The sequence below is a fragment of the Gloeophyllum trabeum genome (assembly GCF_000344685.1).
Source record: "Gloeophyllum trabeum ATCC 11539 unplaced genomic scaffold GLOTRscaffold_00001, whole genome shotgun sequence".
NCBI lineage: Eukaryota > Fungi > Basidiomycota > Agaricomycetes > Gloeophyllales > Gloeophyllaceae > Gloeophyllum > Gloeophyllum trabeum.
In genome coordinates, this window is record NW_006920410.1 from 3478446 (window position 1) to 3506423 (window position 27978).

General features: G+C 53.7%; 13 protein-coding genes across 13 annotated transcripts; 10 read left to right on the top strand and 3 right to left on the bottom strand.

Moving 5' to 3' along the window:
* Nucleotides 1-377: 377 nt before the first annotated feature.
* On the top strand, nt 378-1335 carry GLOTRDRAFT_124871 (kinase-like protein; the record flags this gene model as incomplete). The annotated part of the gene is made up of 2 exons (XM_007863193.1): nt 378-443; nt 511-1335. 2 exons carry the CDS (start codon nt 378-380, stop codon nt 1333-1335), a joined length of 891 nt encoding a protein of 296 aa, XP_007861384.1.
* Nucleotides 1336-1884: 549 nt separating this feature from the next.
* GLOTRDRAFT_102798 (60S ribosomal protein L19) lies at nt 1885-2590 on the top strand (the record flags this gene model as incomplete). Its single annotated transcript, XM_007863194.1, has 3 exons — nt 1885-2240; nt 2305-2449; nt 2504-2590. The coding sequence occupies 3 exons, from the start codon at nt 1885-1887 to the stop codon at nt 2588-2590; spliced, it is 588 nt and encodes a 195-aa protein (XP_007861385.1).
* Nucleotides 2591-2907: 317 nt separating this feature from the next.
* GLOTRDRAFT_113584 (uncharacterized protein) lies at nt 2908-4986 on the bottom strand (the record flags this gene model as incomplete). The annotated part of the gene is made up of 9 exons (XM_007863195.1): nt 4907-4986; nt 4499-4850; nt 4203-4443; nt 4056-4145; nt 3934-4009; nt 3817-3881; nt 3672-3765; nt 3510-3624; nt 2908-3145 (listed from the first exon to the last, which is right to left on the bottom strand). Exons 2-9 carry the CDS (start codon nt 4594-4596, stop codon nt 2908-2910), a joined length of 1017 nt encoding a protein of 338 aa, XP_007861386.1. The 5' UTR covers nt 4597-4850; nt 4907-4986.
* Nucleotides 4987-5172: 186 nt separating this feature from the next.
* GLOTRDRAFT_113585 (uncharacterized protein) lies at nt 5173-5921 on the top strand. The gene is made up of 3 exons (XM_007863196.1): nt 5173-5341; nt 5397-5524; nt 5577-5921. Exons 1-3 carry the CDS (start codon nt 5216-5218, stop codon nt 5692-5694), a joined length of 372 nt encoding a protein of 123 aa, XP_007861387.1. The 5' UTR covers nt 5173-5215; the 3' UTR covers nt 5695-5921.
* Nucleotides 5922-5968: 47 nt separating this feature from the next.
* On the top strand, nt 5969-7640 carry GLOTRDRAFT_135689 (uncharacterized protein; the record flags this gene model as incomplete). The annotated part of the gene is made up of 3 exons (XM_007863197.1): nt 5969-6444; nt 6509-6603; nt 6661-7640. The coding sequence occupies 3 exons, from the start codon at nt 5969-5971 to the stop codon at nt 7638-7640; spliced, it is 1551 nt and encodes a 516-aa protein (XP_007861388.1).
* Nucleotides 7641-7795: 155 nt separating this feature from the next.
* GLOTRDRAFT_69405 (uncharacterized protein) lies at nt 7796-8829 on the top strand (the record flags this gene model as incomplete). The annotated part of the gene is made up of 2 exons (XM_007863198.1): nt 7796-8272; nt 8329-8829. The coding sequence occupies 2 exons, from the start codon at nt 7796-7798 to the stop codon at nt 8581-8583; spliced, it is 732 nt and encodes a 243-aa protein (XP_007861389.1). The 3' UTR covers nt 8584-8829.
* A 304-nt stretch (nt 8830-9133) lies between these two features.
* Nucleotides 9134-9934, top strand: GLOTRDRAFT_135691 (uncharacterized protein; the record flags this gene model as incomplete). The annotated part of the gene is made up of 3 exons (XM_007863199.1): nt 9134-9553; nt 9610-9627; nt 9755-9934. The coding sequence occupies 3 exons, from the start codon at nt 9134-9136 to the stop codon at nt 9932-9934; spliced, it is 618 nt and encodes a 205-aa protein (XP_007861390.1).
* Nucleotides 9935-10660: 726 nt separating this feature from the next.
* GLOTRDRAFT_30254 (vacuolar protein sorting-associated protein 35) lies at nt 10661-13762 on the top strand (the record flags this gene model as incomplete). Its single annotated transcript, XM_007861994.1, has 9 exons — nt 10661-10965; nt 11016-11307; nt 11361-11861; nt 11913-12058; nt 12113-12533; nt 12585-12704; nt 12754-13236; nt 13292-13441; nt 13505-13762. 9 exons carry the CDS (start codon nt 10661-10663, stop codon nt 13760-13762), a joined length of 2676 nt encoding a protein of 891 aa, XP_007860185.1.
* Nucleotides 13763-13875: 113 nt separating this feature from the next.
* Nucleotides 13876-14971, bottom strand: GLOTRDRAFT_135693 (uncharacterized protein; the record flags this gene model as incomplete). The annotated part of the gene is made up of 5 exons (XM_007863200.1): nt 13876-14034; nt 14095-14280; nt 14342-14563; nt 14616-14846; nt 14909-14971. 5 exons carry the CDS (start codon nt 14969-14971, stop codon nt 13876-13878), a joined length of 861 nt encoding a protein of 286 aa, XP_007861391.1.
* A 71-nt stretch (nt 14972-15042) lies between these two features.
* On the top strand, nt 15043-16425 carry GLOTRDRAFT_109333 (uncharacterized protein). Its single transcript, XM_007863201.1, has 6 exons — nt 15043-15336; nt 15387-15517; nt 15574-15759; nt 15818-15976; nt 16032-16061; nt 16148-16425. Exons 1-6 carry the CDS (start codon nt 15051-15053, stop codon nt 16328-16330), a joined length of 975 nt encoding a protein of 324 aa, XP_007861392.1. The 5' UTR covers nt 15043-15050; the 3' UTR covers nt 16331-16425.
* An 850-nt stretch (nt 16426-17275) lies between these two features.
* On the top strand, nt 17276-19067 carry GLOTRDRAFT_29754 (FAD-linked oxidoreductase; the record flags this gene model as incomplete). The annotated part of the gene is made up of 8 exons (XM_007861960.1): nt 17276-17554; nt 17618-17880; nt 17946-17955; nt 18025-18152; nt 18212-18699; nt 18755-18821; nt 18871-18898; nt 18951-19067. Coding segments are annotated over 8 exons (1380 nt in total), but the record flags the coding sequence as incomplete, so codon positions are not given.
* Nucleotides 19068-19213: 146 nt separating this feature from the next.
* On the bottom strand, nt 19214-23699 carry GLOTRDRAFT_30890 (uncharacterized protein; the record flags this gene model as incomplete). The annotated part of the gene is made up of 16 exons (XM_007862030.1): nt 19214-19600; nt 19650-19865; nt 19924-20070; nt 20124-20291; nt 20347-20450; nt 20502-20596; nt 20660-21157; nt 21207-22259; nt 22312-22394; nt 22452-22547; nt 22601-23011; nt 23064-23161; nt 23209-23321; nt 23374-23520; nt 23578-23603; nt 23661-23699. The coding sequence occupies 16 exons, from the start codon at nt 23697-23699 to the stop codon at nt 19214-19216; spliced, it is 3681 nt and encodes a 1226-aa protein (XP_007860221.1).
* On the top strand, nt 23668-27732 carry GLOTRDRAFT_113591 (uncharacterized protein; the record flags this gene model as incomplete). The annotated part of the gene is made up of 25 exons (XM_007863202.1): nt 23668-23815; nt 23927-24111; nt 24160-24455; nt 24512-24706; nt 24761-24831; nt 24885-24923; nt 24977-25070; nt 25162-25279; nt 25333-25438; nt 25474-25505; nt 25557-25793; nt 25846-25904; nt 25954-26020; nt 26072-26117; nt 26236-26377; nt 26479-26577; nt 26628-26728; nt 26781-26893; nt 26952-26971; nt 27026-27076; nt 27123-27141; nt 27189-27235; nt 27291-27328; nt 27388-27536; nt 27607-27732. The coding sequence occupies 25 exons, from the start codon at nt 23668-23670 to the stop codon at nt 27730-27732; spliced, it is 2598 nt and encodes an 865-aa protein (XP_007861393.1).
* Between the last annotated feature and the right edge of the window lie 246 nt (nt 27733-27978).

The window sequence follows — 27978 nt, forward strand, 5'->3', positions numbered from 1 at the left end:
CTGTACATAGTGAATCGAGATCATTTTTTTGCAGATGGTACTTAGGAAGGTATACTATGATGCCTGAGTGAAATAACAGGGAATGATGAAGAAGGTAGCCCTTGGCCGGTCATATTGTCAAGTTTTTACAGAACCCCCCCAATGATAGTATACGGTGATGGAAACGCGCACTTGCTCGATTACTACCTTCCTAATATAGTACGCGGCGAAATCCCTGTGGGTGCGTTGCATGCGCTGTTCGACTTATACTCAGGCTAATTGATTACTTTGATAGGCTCATCACTTTGCTCTGTTAATATCCTCCTTCAACGTGTACCCACTTGCATTCCGACGCAAGACTCGGACTAGCAGATTCCAAGCAGACTCAGGCTGCCAGAATGGCTGAACTCCTCGATGAAGTGTTAACCAAAGTCAAGCCTAAACACGATAGTCGCGTAATCACGGTGGGTGTCCGAGCCACCGAATCATGACTTATTGCAGGAGGTTGGATGCTCGTTGAAGCTTCGCCAGTGCTCATTAACCGATCGCTGGACCGATGAGGAAGTGCGGCAGCAGTTTAAAGTTGCGCCTCGTTGCCCTGGTGGTGATGGCGTAGAAATGCTCAGCGACGACACCGTAGTCAAGTATCACCCCACAATGGAGGTGGCGTCTCAGGAAGCCCGCGCGCTGCAATTTGTTTGGGCCCATACATCCATCCCGGTTCCTCAAGTGCGCCGTGTGGTGGGTACACCTCGCGGGGCGCTGCTTCTTATGGAGTATATTAAGGGCCAAACACTTGATCGTCTGTGGCCCTCGCTATCATCCTGTCAGAGGTTCATTGTCTCATGGACACTACGCGGCTACATCCAACAACTCCGTGCAGCTTCCACAGCTTACCCCCGCCGCCACATTCCGGGGCCTATGAGTGACACGCCACAAGTGTGTGAGGGCTCCTTCTGGATATTTGATTGTGAACGGCCGAAGGGACCGTTCACTACATGGGCAGAATTCTGCGAAGAATTAAATGAAGAGGGTCCAGAGAGTCTCAAAGGACGTCGCTTCGACACCTCGGAAGAGTTGTTCTTGACGCACTTCGACCTGAGCGCACGTAACGTGATCATGGGCGAAGACGGAAGGATATGGCTCATAGATTTCGGACGCTCGGGATTTTATCCTGTGTGGTTCGAATACATCAGTATGATGAGCGCTGCCGAGGGCGATGAAGCACCCACAAGTTGGTGGAAGCACATCCCATTGGTCACTGGGTGCTACGCTAGAGAGCAGAACATGCTGGGATGGCAGGCATTCAATGGACTTAAGTATAAAGATCGCAAAGAGTGGCGGGAGAGACGTTGACTTGGGAGCACATAGCCTGTCCGTAGGCGGGTATAGCACGCGTTAGAGGGCTTACTCGGACACATCGGCATGTACACAGTCATCATAGGAATGTTTGAACTTTGCCCACGATATCAGGGCAAAGAGACGCATACATAGACCCTCGAAAGGACAGAAGTCACTGCCTCAAAGTAAAGCAAATTCAGGACCATGTGCACATAATACTGTAGAGCGTAGTTCATTCCGATAGATAGAATACTTCGTAAACTGATGCAATTCACACTGCCGCAACTCGCGACGCAAATGCGCAGGGACGAGTACTGGATAGTCGACGCTAATACTGTGGCAAACGATTCGCGGCGGTCGTTGCCGCGAATGTGGCAACCAGTCCTGTATAGTTTCTCGACGAAAGTTCGGAGTGGCGGGGATTATGTAATTGCTCACGCTCGCCAGTAGTCAGCTTATCGCTCGCCTCCCACCGACCTCGCTCCTCAAGAACAAGGTGAGATAATGCTCGTGCGTCGTCCGGGTCGTTTCTGACAGCCCCAATCCTATCACAGACGCCCGACCATGGTCAACCTTCGCTCGCAAAAGCGGCTCGCCGCCTCCGTCGCAGGCGTCGGCAAGCGCAAAATCTGGCTGGACCCCGCCGAGCAGGCTGAAATCGGAAACGCCAACTCCCGCACGCACGTCAAGAAGTTGATCAAGGATGGTCGGGTCATCATCAAGCCTACCGTTGTCCACTCGCGGGCACGTACCCGTGCTCTGTTGGCGGCGAAGCGAAAGGGTCGTCATATGGGCCCCGGTAAGAGGAAGGGTACGGCGGAGGCCCGGATGCCGACCAAGGTTCTGTGGATGCGGAGGCAGCGGGTGTTGCGTCGGTTGTTAAGAAAGTACAGGGAGGCGGGCAAGATCGACAAGCATCTGTGAGTGCCAAACCTCTCCGGTCTATCATGTGATGAGATTTATCGGCCCCATTGCTTCGCAAAGGTACCACTCGCTCTACCAGAAGTCCAAGGGTAACGTCTTCAAGAACAAGCGTGTATTGATGGAGTACATCCACAAGGCCAAGGCCGAGAAGACCCGTACCAAGGTCCTTACCGACCAGATGGAGGCCCGCCGCACCAAGAACAAGGTATGTCTTTGCCACCGAGCGGACCCCCCCCCCCCAATGCTGAGATATTCGCAGGCTGCCCGGGAGCGTCGCGCTGCCCGTACGCTCGAGAAGAGACAGGCTATTTTAGCTGTGGAGCACGAGGCACCCGTCCAGGAGTAAATATGCCCCTGCCTGCCCTTCCTTCCCTGTCATCGTTCGTATCCTACGTTATGCATGCATGCCTGCTACACAGTCCCACGATCATATGCGCATATGTTTCGCTTTGCTCTTCCAAAGTGCTGCAATAAGATATTCGGCACACCCTTGTATTTTAATTGGATGAGTTGATATGCACGCCTATGGGCTGCAGCGAATACACGGTTGTTGTACCGTCCGGGCGTTATGGACTCCTAGGCTACTGCGGTCTAGAAGTAACGTCAAGGAGACTGGAGGTGGAACGGTTAACGTACAAGGGGTATAACAAGGCGCAGCATATTCTACAGCAGTACATGACTCATGTCCATCATCATCTTCTTAACCCCCCTGTCTCTCGCCACGACCTCTACCATCTCACGCGAAACTAATACAATCTGCTCCCCGTCGTCCTCTCCCGCGGTCTGCCGTCGAAGCAACAGCCCGCACTCGTTCAGCGCGAAGGCAGCGTCCTCCACACGCAGATTCGTAGCCTGGGCGATGTCAGCGAGGGTGCACCTCACGGTGACATGGCTCGTGGCGCTGCCGTCTGGGTTGAGCTTCGTCTCTACCGTGCGTAGGGTCTTAAATATCGCGTCTAACATGCGATGTATCCGTGAGAGTAAGGAAAACGAATGCAATGAACGGACTGACCGTTCTCGACTATCGCAGGTGCCACGGCCAAGCCCGGGTCTGACGACCCGAACTCGCCATCCCAGCCTTTCATTTTCTTCTTCCTGATCCGCGGGACGGCGTCGTCGGAATCCGTCGACGCCGACCGCAGCCGCGAGAGATCGGGCATGCCGCTTGAACGTACTCGGGGGAGCTCCGGGGGCAGCACGGACAGCAGACGTCTATGCCTGGTGTGAGCTTCGGAAACCAGCAAGTACACGGAAGACGAACGCACCGGAAGAAGCGGATTAGGACAGAAACCCAGTATGTTAGGTAGCTGCGGAGGCCGAGGTCTGAGAGCGGTCGCTCGGGCGTCCCTACTTTGCCTGCGCGTCGAGAGAGCTCGTAGCCTGGAGCGAGGTTAGGAGGCAGCAAAAGAGCTGATTCCTTGACTCACTAAATTCGATTAAGAGCATGCCGTAGCCTTTCCTCTGATAAGGTGGGAGCACGACGATACATGCGAGGTTGTAGTCATCATATGATACCTTCTCCTGGACACGGAATTAAGTGACAAAGCGGCTCGATGGATGCGTGGCGCGCACTTTCGAGAAGAAACCAAGAACATGGTCTCGTTGTGAATCGGCATCCGTGAGGACATAAAACATGACTGTCGGGGGATGAGCTATGTGGCGGAGTCATCGACTCGAGGACAGACATACAATTTTCCATGTCAAAATAGAGTGTCTTGATGTCGATGAACAGTTTGCCAAATAACGAGAGATTTTGGCAGTAAAGCTGTAGGGGATCAGACGGTGCTCGCTAACCACGCTAGATCTCATACCTTTTCTTTCGCTCCATCAACTTCCCAGATGATATGCGCGCCCCTCTGGTACACTTTCCTGCCAGGGGGGCTCTTCCAGCTGCACTTTTTCTGATGGCCCCGCTCGAGGTTATTAAGCATTCCTCGTTAAAGCAGATTTAGACTCACGGTATGTAACTCCCAAGACGATCCCTCCGTCATGTACTTGAAGCACCGATCACACACCCATAGCGTCGATTTCTCTCCCGATGTATGAGCACGCCCCAGGCCGCCAGCTAGGATGTCGGACGTACGCCCATGGGATCGAACCGTGGTGCGCCGGACGCCTGGGATGCGCTGGTCTTGACTGGCAGCCAACGCTAGTTCCTCCGCCTCGGAGCCTTCGACCAAGGGATAAGGAGAGAAATACCTGATCAAAGGTAAGAGATGAGTGAATGGGACCTATCTGTGTATTGCAAACAAACCAAGTCTTTATCTTCCAGTGGCCGAAGATAACGTGCTCGAAGTTGCGTTTCGCGGTGATCTGCCTGTGATGTTGGATGTCGTACTCTTCCTCGGTCATAGCAGCCTCCCCGTTGACGTCTTCCTTATCAGCAGAGGTAGAAGGACCCGCGGAGGCTTCTCTTGGCCGCGCGCCAGAGGCCTCGCCGCTCGTTGATTCCCGCTTCCTTTTTCGCGCAGACGAACCCTGCGATGCTGCCTGGTCTTGGGCGAGCGTGAGCTTCGACTCCGGAACCCACTCATCGAGCCGTTTGTCGGTGTTGAGATAGTGCACATACACCTCCCCTTCCCCTCTCTGCAGTATCTGCGCTAGTTCTGTCCTTCATAAAGATATAAGCTCCGGTCACGTTCACGAGGATGCGAAGACGTACGACGTTGGCCGTCCTTGGAAACGTAGTACAACCGCGGTTCAGGAGAGTCAGGTTTGCGGGTCCCAGGTTTCCCTTTAGGCATGGTTGGGAGGTGATCGCTGCAGGGAAGCTTGCTAGGTTTATCCAAAGTTCATTCAGCCATGAGCTCAGAGCTGCTACCTTTCATGAAGGCGCGTGAGTCGTGTCATGCGCACGTGACCGTTACAGCGTGATGATTTAGACTTTGTGGCACGGGGAGCGAGTGCTCTCCTCGCGAAACCATAGTATTCACAACTGAATCCATTCGCTGCGTTACAGCGTGTCACCAACATGGACTATACTCTGCCAGTCTCCAGTTTTGATTCTCTTCTCCTCAAGCTCGTCAACGTCTTGGAATTAAGTCAGCGGCCAGAAGGAACCGCTACACACCAAGCCAGGCAGGCTTTGTTACAGGCCGTCCGTGTCTCTTAGGCTTAGTGAGCTCGGTCGCATGTCTGACACCCGAGTGTAGACAAACGATTTCAAGGATAGTCTAGCTCGCGCAAGGGAGTTGGCCGATGGCCTCCCGGGTGGCGAATTGCTGATACAGGAGCAAGACGAGCTTATTGACATGTTGCAATCCCTGAAGGAACAAAAGCGGTGTGTGTTGCTGCATGATGTCCACAGAACACCTCACCTTACCTATGCGAAGTCAACAACTTGCCGCGTTTTCACAGAAGGTGTTCGTCACTTCCAAGGCGGGCGACTCGAAGATGGATCTTGACTCAACCGCGTCCACACCCTTCCTGCGTGGCGAATCTGTTGTATAAGATACTCCGTCGCAAATGATGCTCGCTCGAGGCCCGATATTGATCAGGGTTAAATCTTGGACCAGTCCAGCGTTCCTCGGTATCGACGTCAATGTAGTCAGCCGCCGGTGTGACTATGCCTTCGAACGTCGTGTCCCGTTCAAAGGTTCCCGTCTTTCTCGTCCTTCCTGTGTTCCAGTAGCTACTTCTATCTAGGCCTTGACGGTCTTTTTTCTTCTCGAGGCCGGGCCTTCTTGTTTGATACTTCACGTTCATTTACCTGTTCCTGCCCCACATGAAGTTACTCAAGAACAAGCGTGGTCTACTGTTGGCGGTACTCTCCCATCTGTCAGCCTCCTTGACGCTTGTCTCTGGGTCAGAAGCTCCGAGTATCAAATGGACCAGCCCTGCTTCCGGTGATACATATGGCCCTGGGGACACAATCACCGGCGAATGGTCAGTTGAAGACGGCGCTCTGGCCGTCAATTCGCCTTCTTTCAAGCTTTGCACAAAGGATGGTGCGAGTGGTGGGGGTTCTGGTTCAAGTGATCAGCAAGGTTCTAGCGACGACGGCGGCAAAAATGAATCCGGTGATGAAGGAAGTGGTGATGGCTCAGGCCAAGACGCTAGCGAAGACGGTAAAGGCAGCGGAGAAGAGAGTGGTAACACCCGCGACCAGAGGCGTAGGAGCGATGACAGCAACGACGGGAGCTGTGGAGAGACCGTATGGCCCACCGTACAGCAGTCATCCGGCTCTTATTCCGTGTCACTGTGAGCTTCAATTCATTACCTTTGCAGTCTGATCAGCACCCGGAAACCTCACCCGATACTGCAGTGCGGTTCCGAACGTCACGTCCCTGTCTGGCTACTATCTCCTTATGATGGATGATTTCGGCAACAAGATGAGCTCCCCCAGTTTCTCCCTAAGTCGTGAGTTCAAGCTCGGTGATCGAGACATTATAGCTCATCGATTGCTGTAACGTCTAGCAACGTCCCCAAGCTCGTCATCATCCGCTCCTAGCTCCACTATTTCTTCGCTTCCCGTGTCCTCGTCCAAATCTTCGCACACTGAGGCTTTAGACTCTCCCTCTGCTACGTCGGATGTTGTTTCGAATTCGTACCCTGATCTCGCAGCGGCTCACGCTCCGCCGCCAGTTGCTGCCTTCGCAATTCCTCTTTCTATAGTCGGCGCGATCATTGTCGCGGCCGTTGTCCTCGGGATTCTCCACTGGCGCAAACTGAAACAAGAGCGACTGCGCGACGCGGAGAATCTCAAGTCCATATCCGACCGAGACTACATGTCCAGGCGCTCCAGCTTGCTCAGCAGCACAAGCCGCAAGTCCGACGAGAAGATGGATCGTTGGGGTCCAGGGTACATGGGGAGCTTCGCCCGGGAAGAGCAATACCCGAGTACGACGTACGCGGAGCCTGTCCAGCCTATGCGAGGTCCTTCTCCTGCGCATTGGGATCCTTGTCCGCCGCAGTATACGTGGAGCGCGAGGAGAGAGCCCGAGCGGAGGTATATCACGCGACAAGCGTTCCCTGAAGACCATTATACGGCACCGAGTTACAGCCATTCTCTCCGCGGGAGTTTCCCGCCTAGCAGAAGTGTACCAGCGAGCACATTCCGCTCACCCCGCGTTGGCCCTGGTCCGTCCGTACTGCACCACATGCCCCGTCCTCCGGATCCCCCCCAGCAGGATTGTCACCGCAACGCCGCGGTGAACCATTCTGTGATATCGAATTACCTCCAGCCGTCGCCGATCCCTTGTTCGCTCTGGCCGTCTAGTCCCCCTTCTGGGTCCCCGTCTGCGTATGATCGTGGTGCGATGCATTTTGTCCCTGACCCTGTCCCCGAGCCTGAGAAGTTGTTCGTGCGGAGGAGTGCTCCAGGAGTGGAAGTAGAGCATCCGATGGCGCATGGAGATGTGTATGATAGGGTGACCAGATCGTTGTACCCGAGATAGTTGCGGTAATATTATTTCAAAGAGAAGTCATTACATTTGTCCTTTGAACAGTTCATGAATACATGTATTTGTGCAGTCACGACTCACAGCTAGAGGATTGTGGCGGCCCGCAAAGTGCCGTGGCTAAGTGTGGCCAGTCATGGTCGGAGAAGCTCATGCATTTAGACGACCGCCAGACGCTGACTGTCTCCCTCGAAGACCACCTGGTCGAGTCTCTGCAACCTTTGTGTTCTTTTCTTCCCAACGATTTATCCGAAGAGCTTATAGCATGTTTGGACTCTGCTAAGTCGAAGCGACGAGAACGTGCTGCGCCGACAATCCCATACGACTTGCTTTCCTCCATCTCAAAATGGTCTCGAACGGAAGGGGGCCGTGCAGCTCTACAGGCCCATGATCCTCCCCTAGACGTACATGCATACGATATGATTGCGCTGCTCGCTGGCACGCGCACGGCTCCTGACCGCAAGTTCCCCACATTCGTCCCTGAGAGCGAGGACAGGGAGGAGGAGCGGAAGCGGGCTATCAATGACAGGAAGGCTATAACGACCTTGCTCAACGCCGCACTTAGCGTCGCAGGCGCCGGCTTTGCGGCCTGGTACGCTGCCGGCCAGGTGCGATGGCGGGACGAATGGGTGAGCAGCTGTCATCATCATCTGTCACTCAGATGGCGGTAGCTGACTCGACCCAGCGCGCTCTACTAGGCCTAGCCGTTGCTGCAATCGTGGCCATCGCTGAAGGTGTACTGTATGTCATCTGGGACTCCCGAAAGTCTAGCAAGCGCACGAGACGGAGGCTACGCATCGCGAGTGCCGCCACACGGGAGAAGAAAAATGAAGATGAGCCACTCGCCACCGCCGAAGCTCAGAACGAAGACCTTCCCATGGACAACAGCGTACGCAAGCGTCAACCTTTTGAAGCAGCTCGCTTGGATACGGACTGCTGATATATTATGCGTGCTATGTCGTCCTCTACAAGCGTCTTTGCTGGATGATTGGGGCCACTAGAAGCGGTTCCTATTGTTCACTGGAAACGTTACGCTTTGACCAGTCTTGCCACGCCATACGCATGCCATTCTGCACGAGTGGTCGATTTTGACTCTGCGCCACGACTACTTTTTATTATAACATCTGCTTAACTAGGATGCACCGTGCACGAGCTTTGCGATATCGCTTTGATCCGACACTTAGGCAGGTCGACGTCGATGCTCTGCGTACAGGGACACGAGACGAAGAAATGCATAAAGCGATCAGTCATAAGAGCGTGCGCTTGTTAGCAGCCACAATAAGCCGTGTTTGTGGCAACCTTTCCCAGAGAGGGAAGGTACAAATCACAATTGCAGCAACCACAGTACAAAGCGCGCGCCACATGCCACACAGGTAGAATTATAAGAACACGTCGCAGGACGCCCTCGTTTCGCCACATATCCTTTGTTCCCTCCCGCTCTACTCTACCACAACACTGCCTCGCCCCGCCCCGAGTATCGATAGTATAAGATGCCCCCGAGGAGTCGAGATGCCTCTGGCCGCTTTTCGCGTGCGCCGGCGTATATGTCGGGTAACCCGAGGCAGGCAGGCCGCGCTATATGGCTTGAGAATAAAGCCTCCTCTAGTAAAGAGCGAGAGGATGAGGAGATGGCGTCTGAGGCGTCAGGCACCACAGGCAGTGGCAACGAGAGCGAAGACGACGAAGAGATGGACTCCAGCGGCGAAGAGGATCCTGGCAGTGAGATGGACGAGGACGAGCCGACAGATGATTCGCACGAATCGGACTTGACTTTGGTTGAGACAGATGCGGAAATGGCTTCAGACGAATCAAGTGAATCAGGTAGTAGCGACGAAGAGATCAACTCCAGTCAGGAATGGCCGCGGTCGGAGCCTCGAGATATAGACGAGTCTTGGCCGTATCATTTCGAGGTGGGTTCCTTTCTATGCTGCCAGGTCGACAAAGAAGTTGACGAGTCCGCCGACAGGTGAATGACAAGGTGTGGGTACGCAGTAACAGTGGTGAATGGTACTATGGCTTTGTTCGCAGCAAAAGGCCAAGAACAATGGTGTCCAAGCAGGCAAGTGTCGCTTGTGAGATTATCAGTGAATCCGAGCTGACGACCGTTATAGTACGGATCCATATCGCATTACTGGGCGCTATATTACCCAGGATGCAGGGCCAAGAGGGAGTGTTCGCCGCAACATGGCAATATCAAGCCAGATACGCCGCATATCAGACGATTGCTGGAAGCTGCTGGGGTGGACGTTCCCGCCCGCCTGAGTCTGGTGTATGGTAAAACGCCAAAATGAACGCCTTTCACCCTGAGAAGCCTGAGTATCGCGCCGTCGTTCCAAGGACCTTCTTGACATAGAGTTGCATGTATCATGTATGGACATTTGTATATCCTTCTTTCGTAATATTCCATGATCGTTTGGTGCCTCGAGGAAAGCATGAGACTTGGTGTGCGTTCGTAGTCCAGTTATTTGCAGACCACGCTTTGGTCCAGTAGGACGCCCAAGATGCAACAGCGACAAGAGATGATGGCCCAGCACATCGTCAGCGTCGTCCAAGGGAGGTTGAAGGTGATGGGGTGGAACGAAGGAAGAGGAGGCGGCTCTTCCCGGGCCTGCGCTCTTGCCCAGTTGGGTCTGTAATTACGCCAACTGCTCTCTGTCCCTCTCGCTGGCCGCAAATACCCCAGCGTCGTCGGCGAAAGGCTCGCCATGGCTACGACGCCCATCATGGAGGAGGGCAAGCTGCTCAGCGAAGCCCTCAATACCGTTAAAATCCAGGTTCAGCAGATGAAGCGGTATCTGGTGCGTCATTCCTGCAAAGCGCAGCGCTTCTTGCGTTCAGGAGAGTTGACATATCCTGCATCCGTTTTGTAGGAACTGGACCAGCTCATGGATGGTTTGAAAGCGGCCAGCTTGATGCTGGCTGAGCTCCGGACGTCGTCTCTGTCCCCGAAGCAGTACTACGAACTATGTGAGACAGACGCGTCTGCTCCTGGCCGTGTATTGACAGGATGAACAGACATGGCCGTGTTCGACGCCCTTCGCTACCTGTCTAACTATCTGTACGACGCCCATATGCAATCGCGGCACCACCTCGCCGACCTGTACGAACTTGTACAATATGCCGGGAATATCGTCCCCAGACTCTACCTCATGATAACTGTCGGCTCGGTGTACATGTCGGTTCCTGATGCGCCAGTGAAAGAGATCATGAAGGATATGATGGAAATGTCGAGGGGTGTGTTACACCCGATAAGAGGTCTGTTCTTGCGCCATTACCTTAGTGGGCAGACGAGGAGCCATCTTCCAGTTGGGAATGATGACGGGTATGTGCTCGTCTTTCATCCTGGGGATGACTTACTTGACTGTGGCGCAGACCCGGCGGGAACCTGGCAGACTCTATCGACTTCGTCCTCACTAACTTCATGGAGATGAACAAGCTATGGGTACGGCTTCAGCACCAAGGACATTCCCGCGACCGCGAGAAGCGCGAAATGGAGAGGAAGGAACTGCGTATCTTGGTTGGCACAAATCTCGTCCGCCTAAGTCAGCTCGACGGAGTGGACCTGGAAATGTATCAGAAGACCATCCTCCCGAGCATACTTGAGCAGATCGTCGTGTGCAAGGACGTCATCGCACAGGAGTATTTGATGGAAGTAGTGATTCAGGTGTGCCATCATTGTCATATACGGCCTATTCCTTGTTGTTTGATAAGTTCCAGGTGTTCACAGACGAGTTCCACCTCTATACGCTCGGTCCATTCCTATCTGCTACGGCCCAGCTACACCCGAAAGTGAACATCAAGCAGATAGTCATTGCATTAATTGACCGCCTCGCGGCGTATGCGGCTCGTGAAGCAGAGAACGAGGATCCCGAAGAGACCAAGAGGCAGGAGGAGGCTGCCGCTAAACGACTGGCCGAGAAGGTGAAGTCGCAGAGGACGAAAGTGCGGGAGAACGGGAACGGCGTAACATCGCCTACAGTCGCGGGCGCGGATGCCTGGGGCTCCCCGCCTGCGAGCCCAACCAATGCCTTGCCGGAGAAGGAATTCGGTAGCATGAGCCTCGATGGCAGTGCGACCGAGGCCAATGGGGAGAAGGTGGATAAGGGCAAAGAGAAGGCTGCTGATGGAGGAGAACCAGTTGTTCGGAAGTTCAGAGGTATTCCGGAGAATGTGAAGCTGTTCGAGGTGTTTTGGAAACAAGTGGTGGACCTGATTAAGGTGCGTCATCTCCACCTGAGTTGCAGGCAAATACTCAAGCTGGTTCGGTAGGCTCGGCCAGACTTGTCAATACAGGATATCACGGCGCTCCTGGTTTCGTTGACCAACCTTTCCGTTAGCTGTTATCCTGACAGGTTAGAATATGTCGACCAAGTTCTTGGATATGCGCAAGAGAAGATCAAGGAGTTCGCAGACAGGTAACTGCTTATTCCTCGTCCACGTCGTATCCCATCTAACTCAGCCTCCCCCAGTCCGGATCTCCATGCACCTCAAACAATCACCAACCTCGCTGCCCTCCTAATAGCACCCATTAACTCATACCAATCCGTCCTTACCCTCCTTGCGCTCCCCAGATATACCCCTCTCCTCTCACTGCAATCCTTCTCCACGCGCCGCTCCATTGCGCATTCTATCATTTCATCCGTCCTGAAGAACGAGACGATTATCGAGACGCCGGAAGACGTCGACGGTGTGCTAGAGCTCTGCCATGTACTAATACGAGACCAGTCGGATATGGGGCCGGGCGGACCGAATGCGGTACCGCCCTCGGCGAAGGATGGCAGGAGGCTCGGATCGTACTATCTGGAGAGGGAGGAGATGGCGGAAGAGCAGGGGTGGGTGGCGAGGATGGTGCACTTATTCCGCGCAGAGTCGTTGGATGTGCAGTTTGAGGTACGTGCGTCGTTAAACTGTGGTTACCTTTGGGTCTTCACAATCATGTAGCTTCTGCAAACGGCACGGAGACATTTCGAGCTCGGCGGTGAGCGGATGCGGTACACATACCCGGCCCTTATTACCGCTACAATCAAGTTGTGCCGACGGTACAAGAATCGGGAGGATGTGGTATGTCATGGCATCTGTTGAGCCCGCTGGAGTTAACGCAATGGGCTAGGAGGAGGACTGGAAGACCAAGGTCGAAACCATCCTCAAGTTCGCGCGGCAACTAGCGGCTATCCTTGCGACGCAAGTCGAAGCCCCCGCTATTGCCCTCCGGCTCTACCTCCTCGCCGCACAAATATCGGACGAGTGCGGATTCGAAGACCTCACGTACGACCTGTACGTGCAAGCGTTCACGGTGTACGAGGAGAGCATCTCGGAAAGCCGCGCGCAGCTGCAGGCGATCACGCTGATCATCGGCACACTGCAGGGCGCCCGCGTGTTCGGCGTGGACAACTACGATACGCTGATCACAAAGGCGGCGCTGCACGGTGCAAAGCTGCTGAAGAAGTCGCACCAGGCGACAGCGGTGAATTTGGCGAGCCATTTGTGGTGGCAGGAGCCGGGGCCCGATGAGGAGCCCGCGAAAGAGGAGGCGCCCAAAGCGAATGGAGAGGGGAAGGAGGACGGGGTGGCAGGTGCTGATACGACGAGAGCGGTAGGTGCATGTCTCTTTTATTTTCTACCCAATCTGATTGGGGATGCTTCTGTAGTATCCTCATCAGGATAGCAAACGGGTACTGGAGTGCCTGCAGAAGGCACTGCGGATTGCCAACTCTGCTATCGAGGAGATCGTCACAGTACAGCTGTACTGCGACACCCTGGATCAGTATCTGTTCTACCTAGACCGGGGTGCTCCAGCGGTGCGTCTTATCTATTTCACTAATATCTGGTCATCTCTGATCTTATCATGCAAATCATCCCAGATCACGCCGAAATTCGTGAACAGTCTCGTCGAGTTGATCACCTCCAGCATCGACAACATCGCATCGCCCGATGTACACCCGTCGCAGCGCGCGCCGCCGGGCCTCCTCGAGGGCGTGCAGACGCCCGAGATGATCTCGCGGCACTTCCGGAACACGCTGTACTACATACAGACGAAAAAGAACGCCGCGGCGGGGACAAGGTGGGACGACGTGGAGGTCGTGGGGGCGCTGTTGAAGATGGGGATTACGCAGCGATGAGCCAGGTGTTGCCTTTATTATACTAGCTTGCTTTGTGTGTATACTTTTCTTATTACATATGGATGACATGACATGAGGGTGAGGTCCGGTGAGAGAGGAGAGTAGGAAAGGAGTCACGAGGGCGGGGCGTAGGCCTCGTTGAGGGCTTGGATGAGCGGCGGGAGATTTGCTGCTGGGACAAGCATCATCCGCCCGCCTGTGTCGAGCCCGAAAGACTCCTTGTCCCGGGGCTGGGCGTTCGAGAAGGCGAAGTCGAGGGTATGCGAAGCGAACTTTCGGTTACGACGATTAGCAAAGGGGTGTGGTGTTTACGGAGTAATAAGAAGCGGTACCTTTTGGATGTACTCGTCTTCGGGGTGGAAGGAGTAGACGCCCCCGTCTGAGCGCATGGGGTCAATAGCGTTGCGCTGCCGCTTGGAGGAACGCGGGGCGGTGGCGATGAGCTCGGCCTCTTCCTCCGGGGAGAGCTTGTACGTCCGCGAGAGGAAGAGGAGGTGGTCGAAGCGGTAGGGTTCGTTCTAGAAATACATAGAGATCAGAGGTCAAGTGGGTGGGCAGCACAGGAAGCACAAGACGCACGTCGTCGATGGCCCACTTGATCTCGTCGGCGAGCATGCGGTACATGGGCGGGACGACCTGGACGGGCATGTTGATGAGGCGCTCGGAGATGACAAGCCCGACGTGCGTCGAGCCCGTGATGCCCGCGGAGCCGATGAGGGACTGGAGGGTTGAGTGGAGGGGGACGTTGGACGCGGACTTGAGGAGGAGGTACGCGATGAGCGATTTTATCGATGGGTGGTTCTGGTGCGCACAGTAGGTGCCAGGACGAGTGAGACTACGCAGAGGGACGCACCTTGTGTACGTGCATGTTGAGCACGGTGAGCACCGCGTAGGGGTCGCTCTCGATGCCATCCGTCTTGACGGTGGTGCCGACGAGCGGCTGCGCGAGGATGAGCTCGGCTAGGGCCTCGAGGTGGAAGAGCTCTGCGTCGGCGCTGAAGAGCTGGGCGAGGAGGCGCTTGAGGGCGTGGTAGTCGACCTTGGGGTTAGGGTCGAAGAAGTCAAAGTCAACGTTGACGAGGCTCTACTGGTGCGAGGTGAGTGTGAGTGGCGTCGACGCGGTCAGCGGGCGGTGCGGGGACATACGACGTCGCTGTCGGACTCGTCGGCGGCGGCGCTTTGCTGCTGCTGCTGCTTGCGTTTGGACATGGCGGCGGGAGGCAAGGATGTTCGCACGGCCCTCCACCGGGTAATGTACTTAAAGACCACCGAACCCAGCCTCTACATCATGTATCACGCTCAACCACTGCCGCCTCAAGTCGACGTTGCCGCACTACTACACCCTGAAAATGCGGTCAGTGCATATAATGTTTGCCTGCGCTTTGAGGAGTCCGTTTCGACCAAACAAGACACGGAACGCATCATTTCTGCTCGAATCTTAGGCTACCTGCTTCTTCATCCATCTTCACACGGTTCCCTCTCGGAGATCGTGAAGGAGATTCACTCCTGCAGCGAGGATTATGACGCTCTACATAATCTGGGACAGGCCTTTTTGGACTACTTTATACGTGCATGTGAGTGCGTCACGTCTTACGCAGCGACCCTGCACTCATTTACCCCCCAGTTCGCAAATATAAAGGCAGGACCCCTTTCACCTCCGACCACCCCAGCCGCCCATCCTTTGACCAGCAGCGATTATTGCTGAAGGCCTCGATCAAGGAGGCACCAAAAAGTCATAGCACCGCCAAGGCACAAGTTGTGTGCCACGATCTATGGATTTGGTTCGACATGCTCATGCACTCGTCTTGTAGGCACTCTTACGGGACGGCTACAGATGCACTGTGACCGGAGCGTATGATTTTCTGGCGCAGGATATGCTCAATGACGAGCTTGCGGATCCCCAAGTCTGGCTCGTGGATACGGAATGCGCTCATATCGTGCCTGAGTCCACGTATCTCAACGTTAATACTGACGACTCTCAACAAGCTTCGAGCAGAGTATGATTTCCGCATAGTACTTCCCGTACAAGTTCTTCACTGACATAGCCAACTTCAGAAAGATTATGCGGCATCAGTTTTAACTGTCCTATCGCGGTTCGGCTACGACGTCGACAAATTGAACGGTCCGAAGGTTCACTCGCTCTACAACGTGATGACACTACAACACGATGTCCACAATAGGTTTGACCGGTTGCAGCTGTGGTTGGAGGAAACGGTGAGTGCTTGGAAGCGTTGGTGAACCACTTCGCTTCTGAAAGTAGATGGAGCAGGATATGGCGAACTGTTATCGTGTCACAGTGGTGAGGTCAGGTTTCACTCCCATGATGAGGGAACGGGTGATGTTCACCACCCCTGATCCCGAGCGTCTCCTCTCCCTTCCCCACAGCTCCTAGCATTGCACGCGGCCTGTGCAAAGGTGGCCAACCTTTCCGGCGCGGCAGAATATCTTGACAAGCTGGATCTGGAACTGGAGACGACAGACGTATTGGCGTGTGATGGAGGCTCAGCTGAAGTGTTGAATCATGCGATTGCCTCTCTCGCTGGAAGGGGTATCAGTGTCGGGGTGTAATTGTCTATTCTCGCACCCTCTCTATGTATGATGCTGCGCCAATTCAGGGAGATGGAGCCTCTTGTTGCGATTGTTATCCTTGTTGTTCTATGTCAGTGAGGTGGATGCATCTGAGTATACGTGTTGTCCGCGCACCCAAGGCTGCAATAAACCATGCATTCCATGTTGCATTGTACGTATTCAGCTGCGATTGCGACTGGGATGATAGCCTCATTACGGCAAGCGTCCTCGACCAGCACTGTGCTGCCCGCCCAACTTGTCACAGTACACATCCTTCAGGTCCTTTGCAGCGCAGTTGCCTCGGACGTACTTAAGGCTCGCCTGACCGGGACCCGAAAGCAGATGGCTGCTAAATAGGGGCTGTCTCCGAGCCTCCTCGAGGCCTGCGGTCGGCCGCATTCCTCTCGTATTTTGTCCGCCTACGATAAGCTATCTGCCCTATATCTATCGTATATCGTATATTTGTTCTCTGCTATCCACCGCCCCCGCTGACAATGTCTCTCGCATTGCTCGCCAGGCGAAGCATAGCGCGCTGCAGACCCCGGTGTCTGCGAGGCTATCACCAGTCCGCCCGGTCCACTGGCCACCAGCCAGATGCCTTCAGCTATGCAGCACGAGTCGGGCTTGTGTCGGGTACCCTGTTCGGCGCTGCACTCGCCTACGGACCGACGTACGCCGACGCACCCGACTCTGACGAGCGCACCCGGGCGCAGCGCAAGCGCGCCCAGCCGTCCCTCGCAAGCCTCCTCAGGTCGTACGTCGTCTTCTCTGCGTGCTCCGTCCCGTTCGTGGTCGACAATGCGCCGACGGTGCTCTCGGTCATGATGTCCATCCCCGGGATCAAGCAGGTCACGGAGGCGGTCGTGCGCGCGACGTTCTTCAAGCACGTAAGTGCACCAGGCTCGGTCAGGTCCCCCCCTCATGTGAATCGAACCCGCTCTGTAGTTCGTAGGTGGTGACACCGCGGAAGACTGCCTGCCCCTCCTCGAGCAGTACCGCGCCGAGAACAAGGGCTGCCTCTTCGCATACAGCGTCGAGGTCGACGAGAACGAGGCGGCGGGGAAGGACGCGGGCGGTGCGGCGAAGGACGTGCAGCCGGTACACAAGCGCATCGTGCAGGAGATGATCCACTCCATCGACGTCGCGGCCGACTTTGAGGAACGGCACGTCGTGAACCCCGCCGACCCGGCCAAGGGCCGCAAGACGTGGGTTGCGATCAAGCTCGTAAGGGAGCTCGTGTTTGCATTACATGGTCTCGATACTCATCCAGCTCATATAATACCGTAGACTGCCCTGCTGCCGCACGCACAGTCCCTGATTAAGTTTTCCTCGCACCTGATCAAGACACGGCCGCCAACCCCCGACATCCCTTTCCCCGGTATCCCGCACGCGAGCGACCTCAGCGTACTGTACGATAGTACGCCACCTCCATCATCCCCGCTGACTGAAGCCGACATTGTCGAACTCCGGGAGCTCCACCAGGACTTGGTACGGATATGCACACGCGCAAAGGAGATGGGTGTGCGCATCATCTTGGACGCGGAGTACAGGTCTGGCTTATGTCTCTCGCTACGTTATCGCTGGCACTATGAACTGAGAAGGGACTTTATTGCAGTTGGTATCAAGTACGCTTCCTTCCTCTACCCTGCCCGAGCGCGAGTAAGCCTGGCTAAGAGTTCCGGTCCGCCTGCTAGCCCGCCATAGACGCATATGTGTACGCCCTCGTCCGGCAGTTCAACTCGCGTTCCGATTTCCCGGCCAGTGACGCTACTCCGAACGTCCAGCCCTTGGTGTACCAGACATACCAAGCGTACCTCCGTCGGTTCGCCTCGTCTCCTCTCCCCATGCAGTCATATTTAATCTCTTACGGTCGTTTATCAGCACCCCAGGCTACCTCAACCAAAGCATCCGCGACGCCTACCTGCACAACTACGCGTTGGGCGTGAAGCTCGTGCGGGGCGCGTACCATCCGCACGAGACGCTCGCGCACCCGTCCTCTGCGCAGACCTCGGCCGCGCTGCGCTCGCTGTCAATCTCGCCGGACCCGCTCCTGCCCGTGTGGGCGGAGAAGGCCGAGACGGACCGCTGCTACAACGAGTGCGCGCGCGTGCTGGTCGAGAATATCCGGCACGACGTGGAGACTCGGAGGGGCGGGGCATCGTTCTGGTCTTGGGGGAGAAGGCAGGGGCAAGAGAGGGACGTGCCGAGGATCGGGGTGCTGTTCGGTACGCATAATTGGGAGAGCGCGAATAAGATCTTGGAGGAGCTGGCGAAGAATGGGCTGGCGGAGAGAGAGCGGGAGGACGGGGAGGATGTGTTTAGGGTTCCGGAGGCGGTCACGGAAAGGCTGACTATGGGTCAGCTGTATGGTGAGTTGCGTAGAAATTTGTTCACCTCGAGTGCGTGCTGAGAGTGTTACGGTAGGTATGTGCGATGCTCTGACAGATTATTTGGTGGATAAGACGAGGTGTTCTGCGCCCTTCGTGATCAAGTGCGTGCCTTTTTTTGGTCAACTGTCCTTTACTGACTGCTTTGCATAGGTATGTTCCCTACGGAGCACTGTCTGAGGTGAGCCCTATCTTCGTACCTCTCGGACACCCATGTCTTATCACCGTTTCAGGTTATGCCATACCTCAGCCGTCGAGCCATCGAGAACAAGTCGGTGCTGGGCAATGGAGCTGCTGCTATGGAACGCAAGAGGGCATGGAACGAGATACGCAAACGACTGTTTGGCTAACTAACGATACAATTGGACACATTGGGCTATCGACTGCATGTAAATATAGACTCAGTTTATTGTTGTACTGCTACCGTCCCTGGGTATAGGGCACCCTCTCGAAACCCGGAAACTTGAAGACACCCCTTATCATCCATTCCAAGCAATCACGCTCCTACCAGCTCTTTGAACTCGCCACTCCACTGCTGCGACTTCTGCAGCTCGTCCACGAGCGCATCGAACCGCGGGGACGCGCCGGGGGTGCGGATCTTGCTAAGCGCTGCGACTGCTCTGAGGGCGCTTCGCTGCAGTTCCGAGGCCCGCTCCAGGTCTTGTTTGACGGTGTCCTTTGTCACCGTTGCACCCTTCATCGTCTTCTCTAGTTGAGGCGCGGTCTCATCTAGACGCTGCGCCACAACCGTTGGAGCAAGCTGCGACAACCGGAAGAGCATCATATGCGAGATAACCTTGATCTCGTCCGAGTCGTCGACCAGCCCGTTGAGCACCCGTGCGAAGAATTCGTGGAGGTCGAGTTTGGACAAGCATGTGTCGAGCTATCGGCCCGTCAGTTACGTGGGCGGCACAAACCGAGGTCATACGTACCAGAGTGTACATGGTCTCGTAGGCCGTCTTGCGTGTCTCGAGGCCATCATCGACCTTGTGCGTCCAAGGTCCCATTTGGACGGTACGGATAAGATCTGGGTTAATTACAGTCTCCTTATAGAGACTGGGTAGCAGTGCGTCGAGGTGATCCCTTATGAGGTGAGGCTTGGTGCGAGCAGCCGAGTTCAGCGCAGATAAGGCGAGACGACGAACAGTCTGGAACGGGATGTGAATCACTGAAAGACAATCCATAGAGGGAAGCAAAGATACTAACCAAATCAGTATCGTGCATAAGAGATAGGAAATCAATTATGACGGGCGCAAGAAGTTCATCGTAAGAACGCGAAGGATCCGAAAAGGTGTATCGAATCGCTGAGACGACGGTAGCCCTGGTTGAGGGATTCTCGTCCTCAATACGAGCCTGCAACACATGCCATTCAACGCTAATCCTATAAGAGCACATCAGAGACTTACATGGAGTTGTGGCAGATATCTGGACGGCTGCGTAACCGTGAGTTTGCCCAAGCAAGCAGCGGCGACATTCCGGGTCGTTTCTTCTGAGTTCTCTGAGTTCTCAAACAGAGGTACCCATAGAGTATCCGCTACGGTCTCCAACTGTCCATGTAGACAGTGAGTCACGACCTGGGAAAGAAAGACTCAGACCATGAAGCCAAGGCAAACCCCTCGATCGACCAACCTCCTTTACGGCATGCAGGGCGAGCAATCGTCTCTGGGGATCGTTCTTCACAATCTTGATAATTGACGGTAAGAAATGATGTAGATTTCCGACCGCAATATTACCTGTAAAGACGAAGTTAGCATGAGACTATTGCGTCAGAATTTTAGTCATACCAGCAGCAAAGGCAGCGGCCGTCCGTACTTCCTCTTGTTCAGCTGTGAAAAAGTCTATGGTACTAGTAAATATATCGTGCTGAGGCGACATGTCGCTACGAAAGCAAGCAGTTAAATTTACATATGCTTGATGCCATGACCAAGAGAAAAACGCGCACATGAAACGACCGAGCTCCCCTAGAATCAGTAAACTGAGCACCACTTGGCTAGTGTTCGCCTTGGAGTTCTTCTTCAAATGCTTGGAGAACTCGGCAATGACGCCAGCAGCAACACCTTGTTGACTCTGAACAACCTGGGCGATGCACTTCGAGACGTTGGCAGGCGATGCCTCGCCCTTTGGGGCTTTCGACAGAGATATCACTAGACTGGGTACGACATGCGTGGCAATCTGGTCGTCAGCCTCGACCAGTGCGGCAAAGAAGGCCAAAAGCGAATCCAAAGCACCACCGGCTAACAAAGGAGAGTGCGCAATGGCATAGATGTCCTTGAGCAAATCACGCTCGACGACAGGGAAAGTAATCTTTGGTGAGAGTTCCAAGAGCACAGCTATGCTTGTCAAGGCTTGCGAGAGAGCAGATATATCCGTAGTAGTCACGAAGGTCTTGAGTTGTCCTACCAGAACTGGTGGAAGATCTTCTGGGACACCGGTTTTGTACCTGAAGGAATGTAAATCTCGCGATCTGAGTTATGCGCTTTTCGACTTACCTTTGAAGCAAGGTATCGAGGCAGATGAACAGGTCATTTTTCTCCGTTCTGCCGCTCCTCTTGAGCAACGACATGACCCATTGCATGCATCCATTAACCCAGTCGTCACCCACGTCAACTTCTCTTGCAACTTTCGTGACGACCTTGACAGCACCTTCAGTCCTGCCGCTGGTTCTGCAGATTGCATCCCACTCCTTTCTATCTCTACCCCTGACTACGTCAGTAGCACATATCCATAGATCGCCGATACATTCTTCGACACAGTTTCTGACCTCCGAGTCTGTGTCATGGTTCGTCAACCTCCGAAGTGCTTCATTGTATACACTCTCCGCCCAGTCAGCGCCTTTCACGGGTTTCAAAGCATATAGGAGTGAGGAAAATACCCGGAAAGCCTCTGAGGCAACTCGGGGATGCTTCTCTCCTAGGCTTTTCAAGAGGACAGGCGTCAATGTCGGCAGAGTGCTGCTGAACGTCGGTGGAGAATGCGACGAGAAGAAAAGCGAAAGAAACGACAAGCAGGTAACATGAAGATTGGACGAAGAACTCGTCGGTGCTTGCCCCAAGATGCTTCTGGCAGTCGAAGCAATCGGCGCAGCCTGAGATGAGAGGCAGCCAGGTAATACGGAGAGCAAAGTCTGGAGCAGCTCGAATCCCGCTTGCAGAACTGGCGGCTTGGTCTTGGATGACTTCAGTTGATTTAGCAAAGCCTTGGACAGGCTAGGGACTTGACCGCGCAGAATGTTGTAGGGTGTCTCTTCTACGTCCATACCTTCCTCTTCTCGCTTCCTCTTCCCACCGACAGGAGACGGTGCATCGAAGACCTTTTCGGGGGCTACACCACCATACACCCTAGTTTGATTGAGCAGAGAAACGTAAGTCGCCCATACCTCCAGCCTCACTGTCTCCTCTCGGTCGCCAAAGCGAGAGATCAGCACAGGAGAGACGTCTTTGTACAGAGTAACCAGCTGTTCAGGGCGGGTACCTATTATGGCCGCAAGCAATTTCGTGGCGGAGCGCCTGATCTTGTATGAAGTGTCTTCCTCGTCAGAGTACCTGTTAATGCAGTTAGGAATATCCTGAGCATAGCAGTGAGTAAATTGCGTACTCGTCTAGTTCGGCATCATCTTCCTCATCTTCTGCGTCCACCATCTCCTCGTCTTCGTCGTCGTCGTCGTCCGCAGCATAATTCTATGGCCCAATGGTAAGCTCTCGATCCGCAAGGCAATTCTGAAGAATCATACGAACGGGGTCATATTTGATATACTGGCTACCAATCTGCACGACCGCAGTCAAGAATGGTGTCATCTCCGACGGGCATCTGAGGACCAGTGTTTCTAGTGCCTGCGATCAAGACATGAGTTTAACAATCTACTTATATCAACAACTAAACATACCTGGAGACAGCTTTCTCGAAGTTCGTCATCGTCCCGTTGAACAGCCGCCACGATGCCTGGTACTATTTCGCTCAGCGAAGGAATAATCTGGGTAGGCGAATGCCGAACTATCGCGGTTACAAGTTGAACAGTAGTGGTTTGCTTGTCAATACTGGCGCCTGAGGCAAGGAAAGGGAGAATGTCTCGAGCCAGCAATTCGTGAAACAGTTCAGGCGGCGATACCGGGGCGTATTGCGCGATAGTTATGATGGCACGCTTTCGAACAGCAGTGCGAGGATGTGAAAGGAGTGGTGGGATGACTGTCAAGGGCTGTGGCATTAGTGTTGGGCTCGAAAGATGGCCCGGAAATCGCGTGATCAGAATTGACAGGATGGAGAGCGTCTCCATGAGCGTTTCAGGAGGAGTCTGAGCCTGTCGGCAGAGGTCTATGAGATTATGCTACAGCGTGTGAGGTACTACGCACGTTGGAAAGTTGCTGTAGTAATCTGGGCGCGAGCTTCGCGCAAGCTTTACCAGCTATCTGCCCCGAGGGGGGTAATTCAGACGTGATAGTCTTCAAAGCTGTGAGCAAGGTTAGATTAAGTCAGTTGAATAGATAGTCCACTCACCAAGACCTGAAATATCCCTGAGCTCGTCATCCTTACCAGACGAGAATTCTATGAGTTGATCAATTACGAAGTCCATCTGAGTTTCGCGTATGATCTTGATCAATTGTCCCAAGCTAATCGTACGTTAGATGACAAGACAATGGATCACTGTTTCATACTTGCCACTTCACTGCTTGGTTCTTGACTTCGGAGATCTTGTCCTGCACGAGCTGCAGCACTTGTCGTATGACCTTGTTCTCCATCGATTCGTCCCCCAGCAGACAATTTGGATCTTGCTTGATCTCCGTCATCAGGTCATTGAGACCCATGAATCTGAGGCGAAGATATGAACAACCATTCAGATGTCCTCCGTCTGTACAATGTCCATACCTGAAGTCCTGGTCCGGAGATTGCATCTACGAAGACCATTGGCCTCACTGGCATTACGCATTACAGACGCAACGAGGACTTACCTTCTCGATGAGACTTGTCATTAGATATGTTTTCGTCATCTTGGTCGTCAATGAAGGGTCGCAAAGGATAGGACCGAAGAAAGGTCGTGCTGCGATCGAGTGGCGCCCAGAAGTGCGATGTGCCCGAGCTTGTGCAGACTCGTCTGGTCTCGCGCGTAATTAGCCCCTATTCTCTTTATCTCCTACCACCACCATGAATCGTCCCGGAGCTCGGCCGTCGTCGAGGCCTTTCACGGGCTACTCGACTGCGTCTCGCCAAAATACAGGTCGTCCGACTACGGCTCGTCCGTGGACAGGTCAGTCTCGACCAACCACAGCCCGCCCGCAGACATCGGCATCGACGAGGAGCGAGGGTAATTATGTTATAGCGGTATTGGAAGGGAGGGGCGTCGCCCGCGAAGTTGGCGTAGCTGCTCTCAATAGGGACACTGGTCGTGTTTCTTTGATTCAAGTGGGTATTTGAGCGATCATGATACATTGGCTAGTTAATCCTGCCCAGCTCGCCGATTGTCAAACATATGTCAAGACTTTGCATCAAATGCATATACATTATCCTTCTCTCATTCTAGTACCCGACACCTTTCTATCCTCTGCTGATGCGTCCGTATATGCGTCCGGGAATAGGTCGGCATCGACGTCCATGCTAGTTCAGTGCATACAGGAAGAGTTTCCCGACGTTCCTATCGACCCTGTGCTCCGGAAATATTGGAACGAAACCGCTGGCTTCGAATTCATCAACCAACTCTGCGTTGAAGATAATGAGCGAGCCGCTACCCTCGTCGCTTCCTCTAACAAGTGCTTGTATATGCCGCGCTGATCTAACTTCTGTTAACCGTTTCATCTGTTCACAGATACTATGCTCTCTCTGCTGCCTGCGCCCTTTTCAAGCACGCGGAAACCAAGCTAAACACCCGCTATGCCGCCTCTTCGCTCAGTATACGATTTGTCCCAGTATCTGGTACAATGATGGTTGATCCTGAAACGGCTCGGAATCTCGAGTTGGTCGGCAACATGACTCGCAAGAAGTCCCCTCATTCCCTGCTCGGGTACGGCGTGTATATGTTCGATCGTATATGCTCTCCTGAGAGTAGATATTGAAGGCTCCTGAACCATACATATACAGCCATGGCTGCGAGATTATTGAGGGTCAATTTGCTCTCGCCAATAACGGGTGAACTCCACGTCGCATACATGCGGAGCAATGCTTATCTTTTGTGCAACCAGTCCAAAGTGCAATCGAAGCCAGATTAGACGCAGTCGAAGGTCAGCATATAGTCATACTGCGCACCTGACGGTTGGGCTCAGCCAGTTGTCAGAGCTCATGCAAAATGAAGAAACGTTTACTGCTGTCAAAGATGCATTGAAAACCCTCAACAAGATGGATTTCGACAAACTCATAGCTTGCGTGAGGCGATTCGCATTGCATCAATTCTGTGCCATAATATCCCCGGATTGCCTGATAGCTCATAGCCTCCGAAGCGAAGGAGACGCTAAACGTCAGACCTGCATCATCTCGAGTTGCTCAGATCCTCAATCTCCGTAACGTTGTCCGCAACCTCCCCAACTTGCAGAAGGCTGTTGCTGGGAGTAGGTCGGAGCTTCTTAGGATCATATGTGAAGTATGTAGCTTCTACTGCCTCGTTGTACATCGTCTGACAACACTACCGTACAGATGATTTCGGATGAGAGGCTAGCCACGATCGAGGAACGCGTCTGCCAGAGTCTGAACGAAGACGCGACCCCTTCGAAGGCATGCGATCTATTATCGTTCCATAGTGGTTCGTATCTCAACGAGGCCTACAGGGGGGACTAGCAGCTGTAAACGCTCGAGTATACGCCGTCAAGGTGAAGGCATCGGTTCAGTCTTCAGCATGATCTCATGCGCACTTTGCTCAGGCGAACTATAATCGCCTGCTGGACGTTGCTAGAGAAACGTACAAGGAGAACGTCGGGGACATATTTGCCCTCAATCGTGACCTGTCTGCGGAACATGATCTGCCCATAACGCTAGTGTATCAAGAGACAGGTTTCGTCTTCGCTCTGAAAAAATCTGATTTGGATGGCGAGTTACCAAGAGGTTTCATCAATGTCACGATGCAGAAAGGGAGGTGGCTCTTCTCGAGCATGGAGCTGGTAAATTATTAATTCAAGTAAAGATATGATTTGCTGAAGTGGTATCTTGCAGAAAAAGAGAAATGCCCGAATGAAAGACGCCCTGGATGAAACGCTCATCCTGAGTGATAAGTAGGTTACGTGGTAGTAGACCTCAAATTTTCTACTGATATCCCCTCAGAATTATTCAGGATCTTCTTTCTGAAATACTCGTAGATGTCGGGGCCTTGTACAAGGCGTCCGAAGCGGTATGGGGAGTCGTTGCTGGCACGTTTTCCAACATTATTCACCAGGAGCAGGTTGCGTTGTTGGACATGATATGGGCCTTTGCCCATGCTTCAATACGTAGGTCTATGCAAATTTGTGGCCAGACACTCATCCGATTGTGTCCACCCAAGTGCGAAACTATGGTCAGTAAAGGACTCGTACCATATCCTTCATCGATCCCTTCAACGTCAGCTAGTGCGACCAGAGTTCACTGGTACGTTGGCCATCAAAGCCGGCCGTCACCCGGTCCTCGAGACGGTCCAATCTTCGGGTAGCTTGGTCCCGAATGATGTCTACTGCTGCGAGGCATCCTCTTTTCAGATCGTACAGGGACCGAAGTAAGTGCTCCGTAGTGCCTTAAGAGACGGGGACTGATGTGCGTGCCGAGATAGTATGTCAGGTGCGACAGTAGGTAACCCTCTGAATGGAGTTTACGAAGCATCTGTCCAGGGAAGAGCACGTACTTGCGCCAAATCGGTTTGCTCACGGTGATGGCCATGTGCGGTTGCTTTGTCCCCGCTGAATATGCAAGTTTCCGGTAAGTAACAGATCTCATCCTTGTTGCACACCCTTTGCGATCAGTGCTAGGATACACGACGCCCTCCTCACTCGGCTGTCTAACGACGACGACATAGAGAAGAATCTCAGTACCTTCGCAAATGAGATGGCTTGCTCGGCTATGATACTAGGCATAGAGGGTCTTTTGGGACATGATGACAAGGGATTGACTTGTCAGAGCAGGCCTCGCCACAGCAGACACCCTGGTCTTGGTTGACGAGCTAGGACGAGGCACCTCACCCAAGGAAGGCGTCGGAATCTCCCATGCCATTGCTGAGAGCTTGATACAGACAAAAGTGCGTAGTGCTGATTGTACCTGCCATCCGTTTGACAACAAGCATGATCTATCATCAGTGCTTTGTATTCTTCGCAACGTGAGTAGATTCAGTTTTCTTTTGTAATAACCTTGCTGATACATCGCGGACTAGGCATTTCCACGAGCTTTCGACGACGTTGTCTCGTCAGCCCCCGGTAGTAAAGTAAGTCACATGTAAGATTATTCGATGAGTATTCATCCTTTCGTAGTCTGCACCTAGCGGTACAGGTAAGCGGGATGCGCGTATACATGACGATTTTTTCAATGGCCCGTAGAAATCGCGCCAGTCTAGCTCCAATTTTGGGATTACCTTCCAATACAGGTTTGGTGATCGAGCTGACTTATGAAGACTCTCTGCTTTAATTTCTTCTGGACAGGATCATAGACGGTGTACCGGAGGACTTGGATCACTATGGTCTGCTGAACTGAACATCATTCATTGGTGGCCCTTCCTGCTATGCTAATCCAATACAGGGTTGGACATGGCGCGCCTCGCGGACTTACCCCAAGATGTCATGGTAGAAGGTAGGCGTGTTGCAGAGCATTTAGCGGCGCTCGAAGCTAGACGTGAAGAGCAAAGCCAAACAAGCAAAATAGCGGTCCGCCGGAAGGCGCTACTCAGGGTAATTCCTTCATTCAGGCTGGTACTGCCTGGCTTGCTGACAGCGGTCGGGATTCCGGGACTGTCTGTAGCTTCGCAGTCAACTTACGCAAGCCCTGCAGCATTCTGCACTGCCCGAGGAAGATTTGGAAGCTTATATCGCCCGGTTTCAGAAGGATATAACTAGGGTTCTTCATGAGACTGTCAATGTCGGATGAAACCTGTATTTCCTAAGCGGCACCACGTCATGTACTCCCGTGGTCTGCAATAATGGCTGTATTTCTGCTGGTAAATGCACTACTAGTATCCTGGATCCGGACCTGCATCATGATATAACAAGTTGAACGTGGTACCTGGGGTTGGCTGTAGGACTCTCATACCAGACGTAGCTTCTTCGCCAATATGTGGCTTTGTGGCGGCGCTAGCGCTTCCTTCGTAGTAGGCGTACGTATCTTCCAGCAATA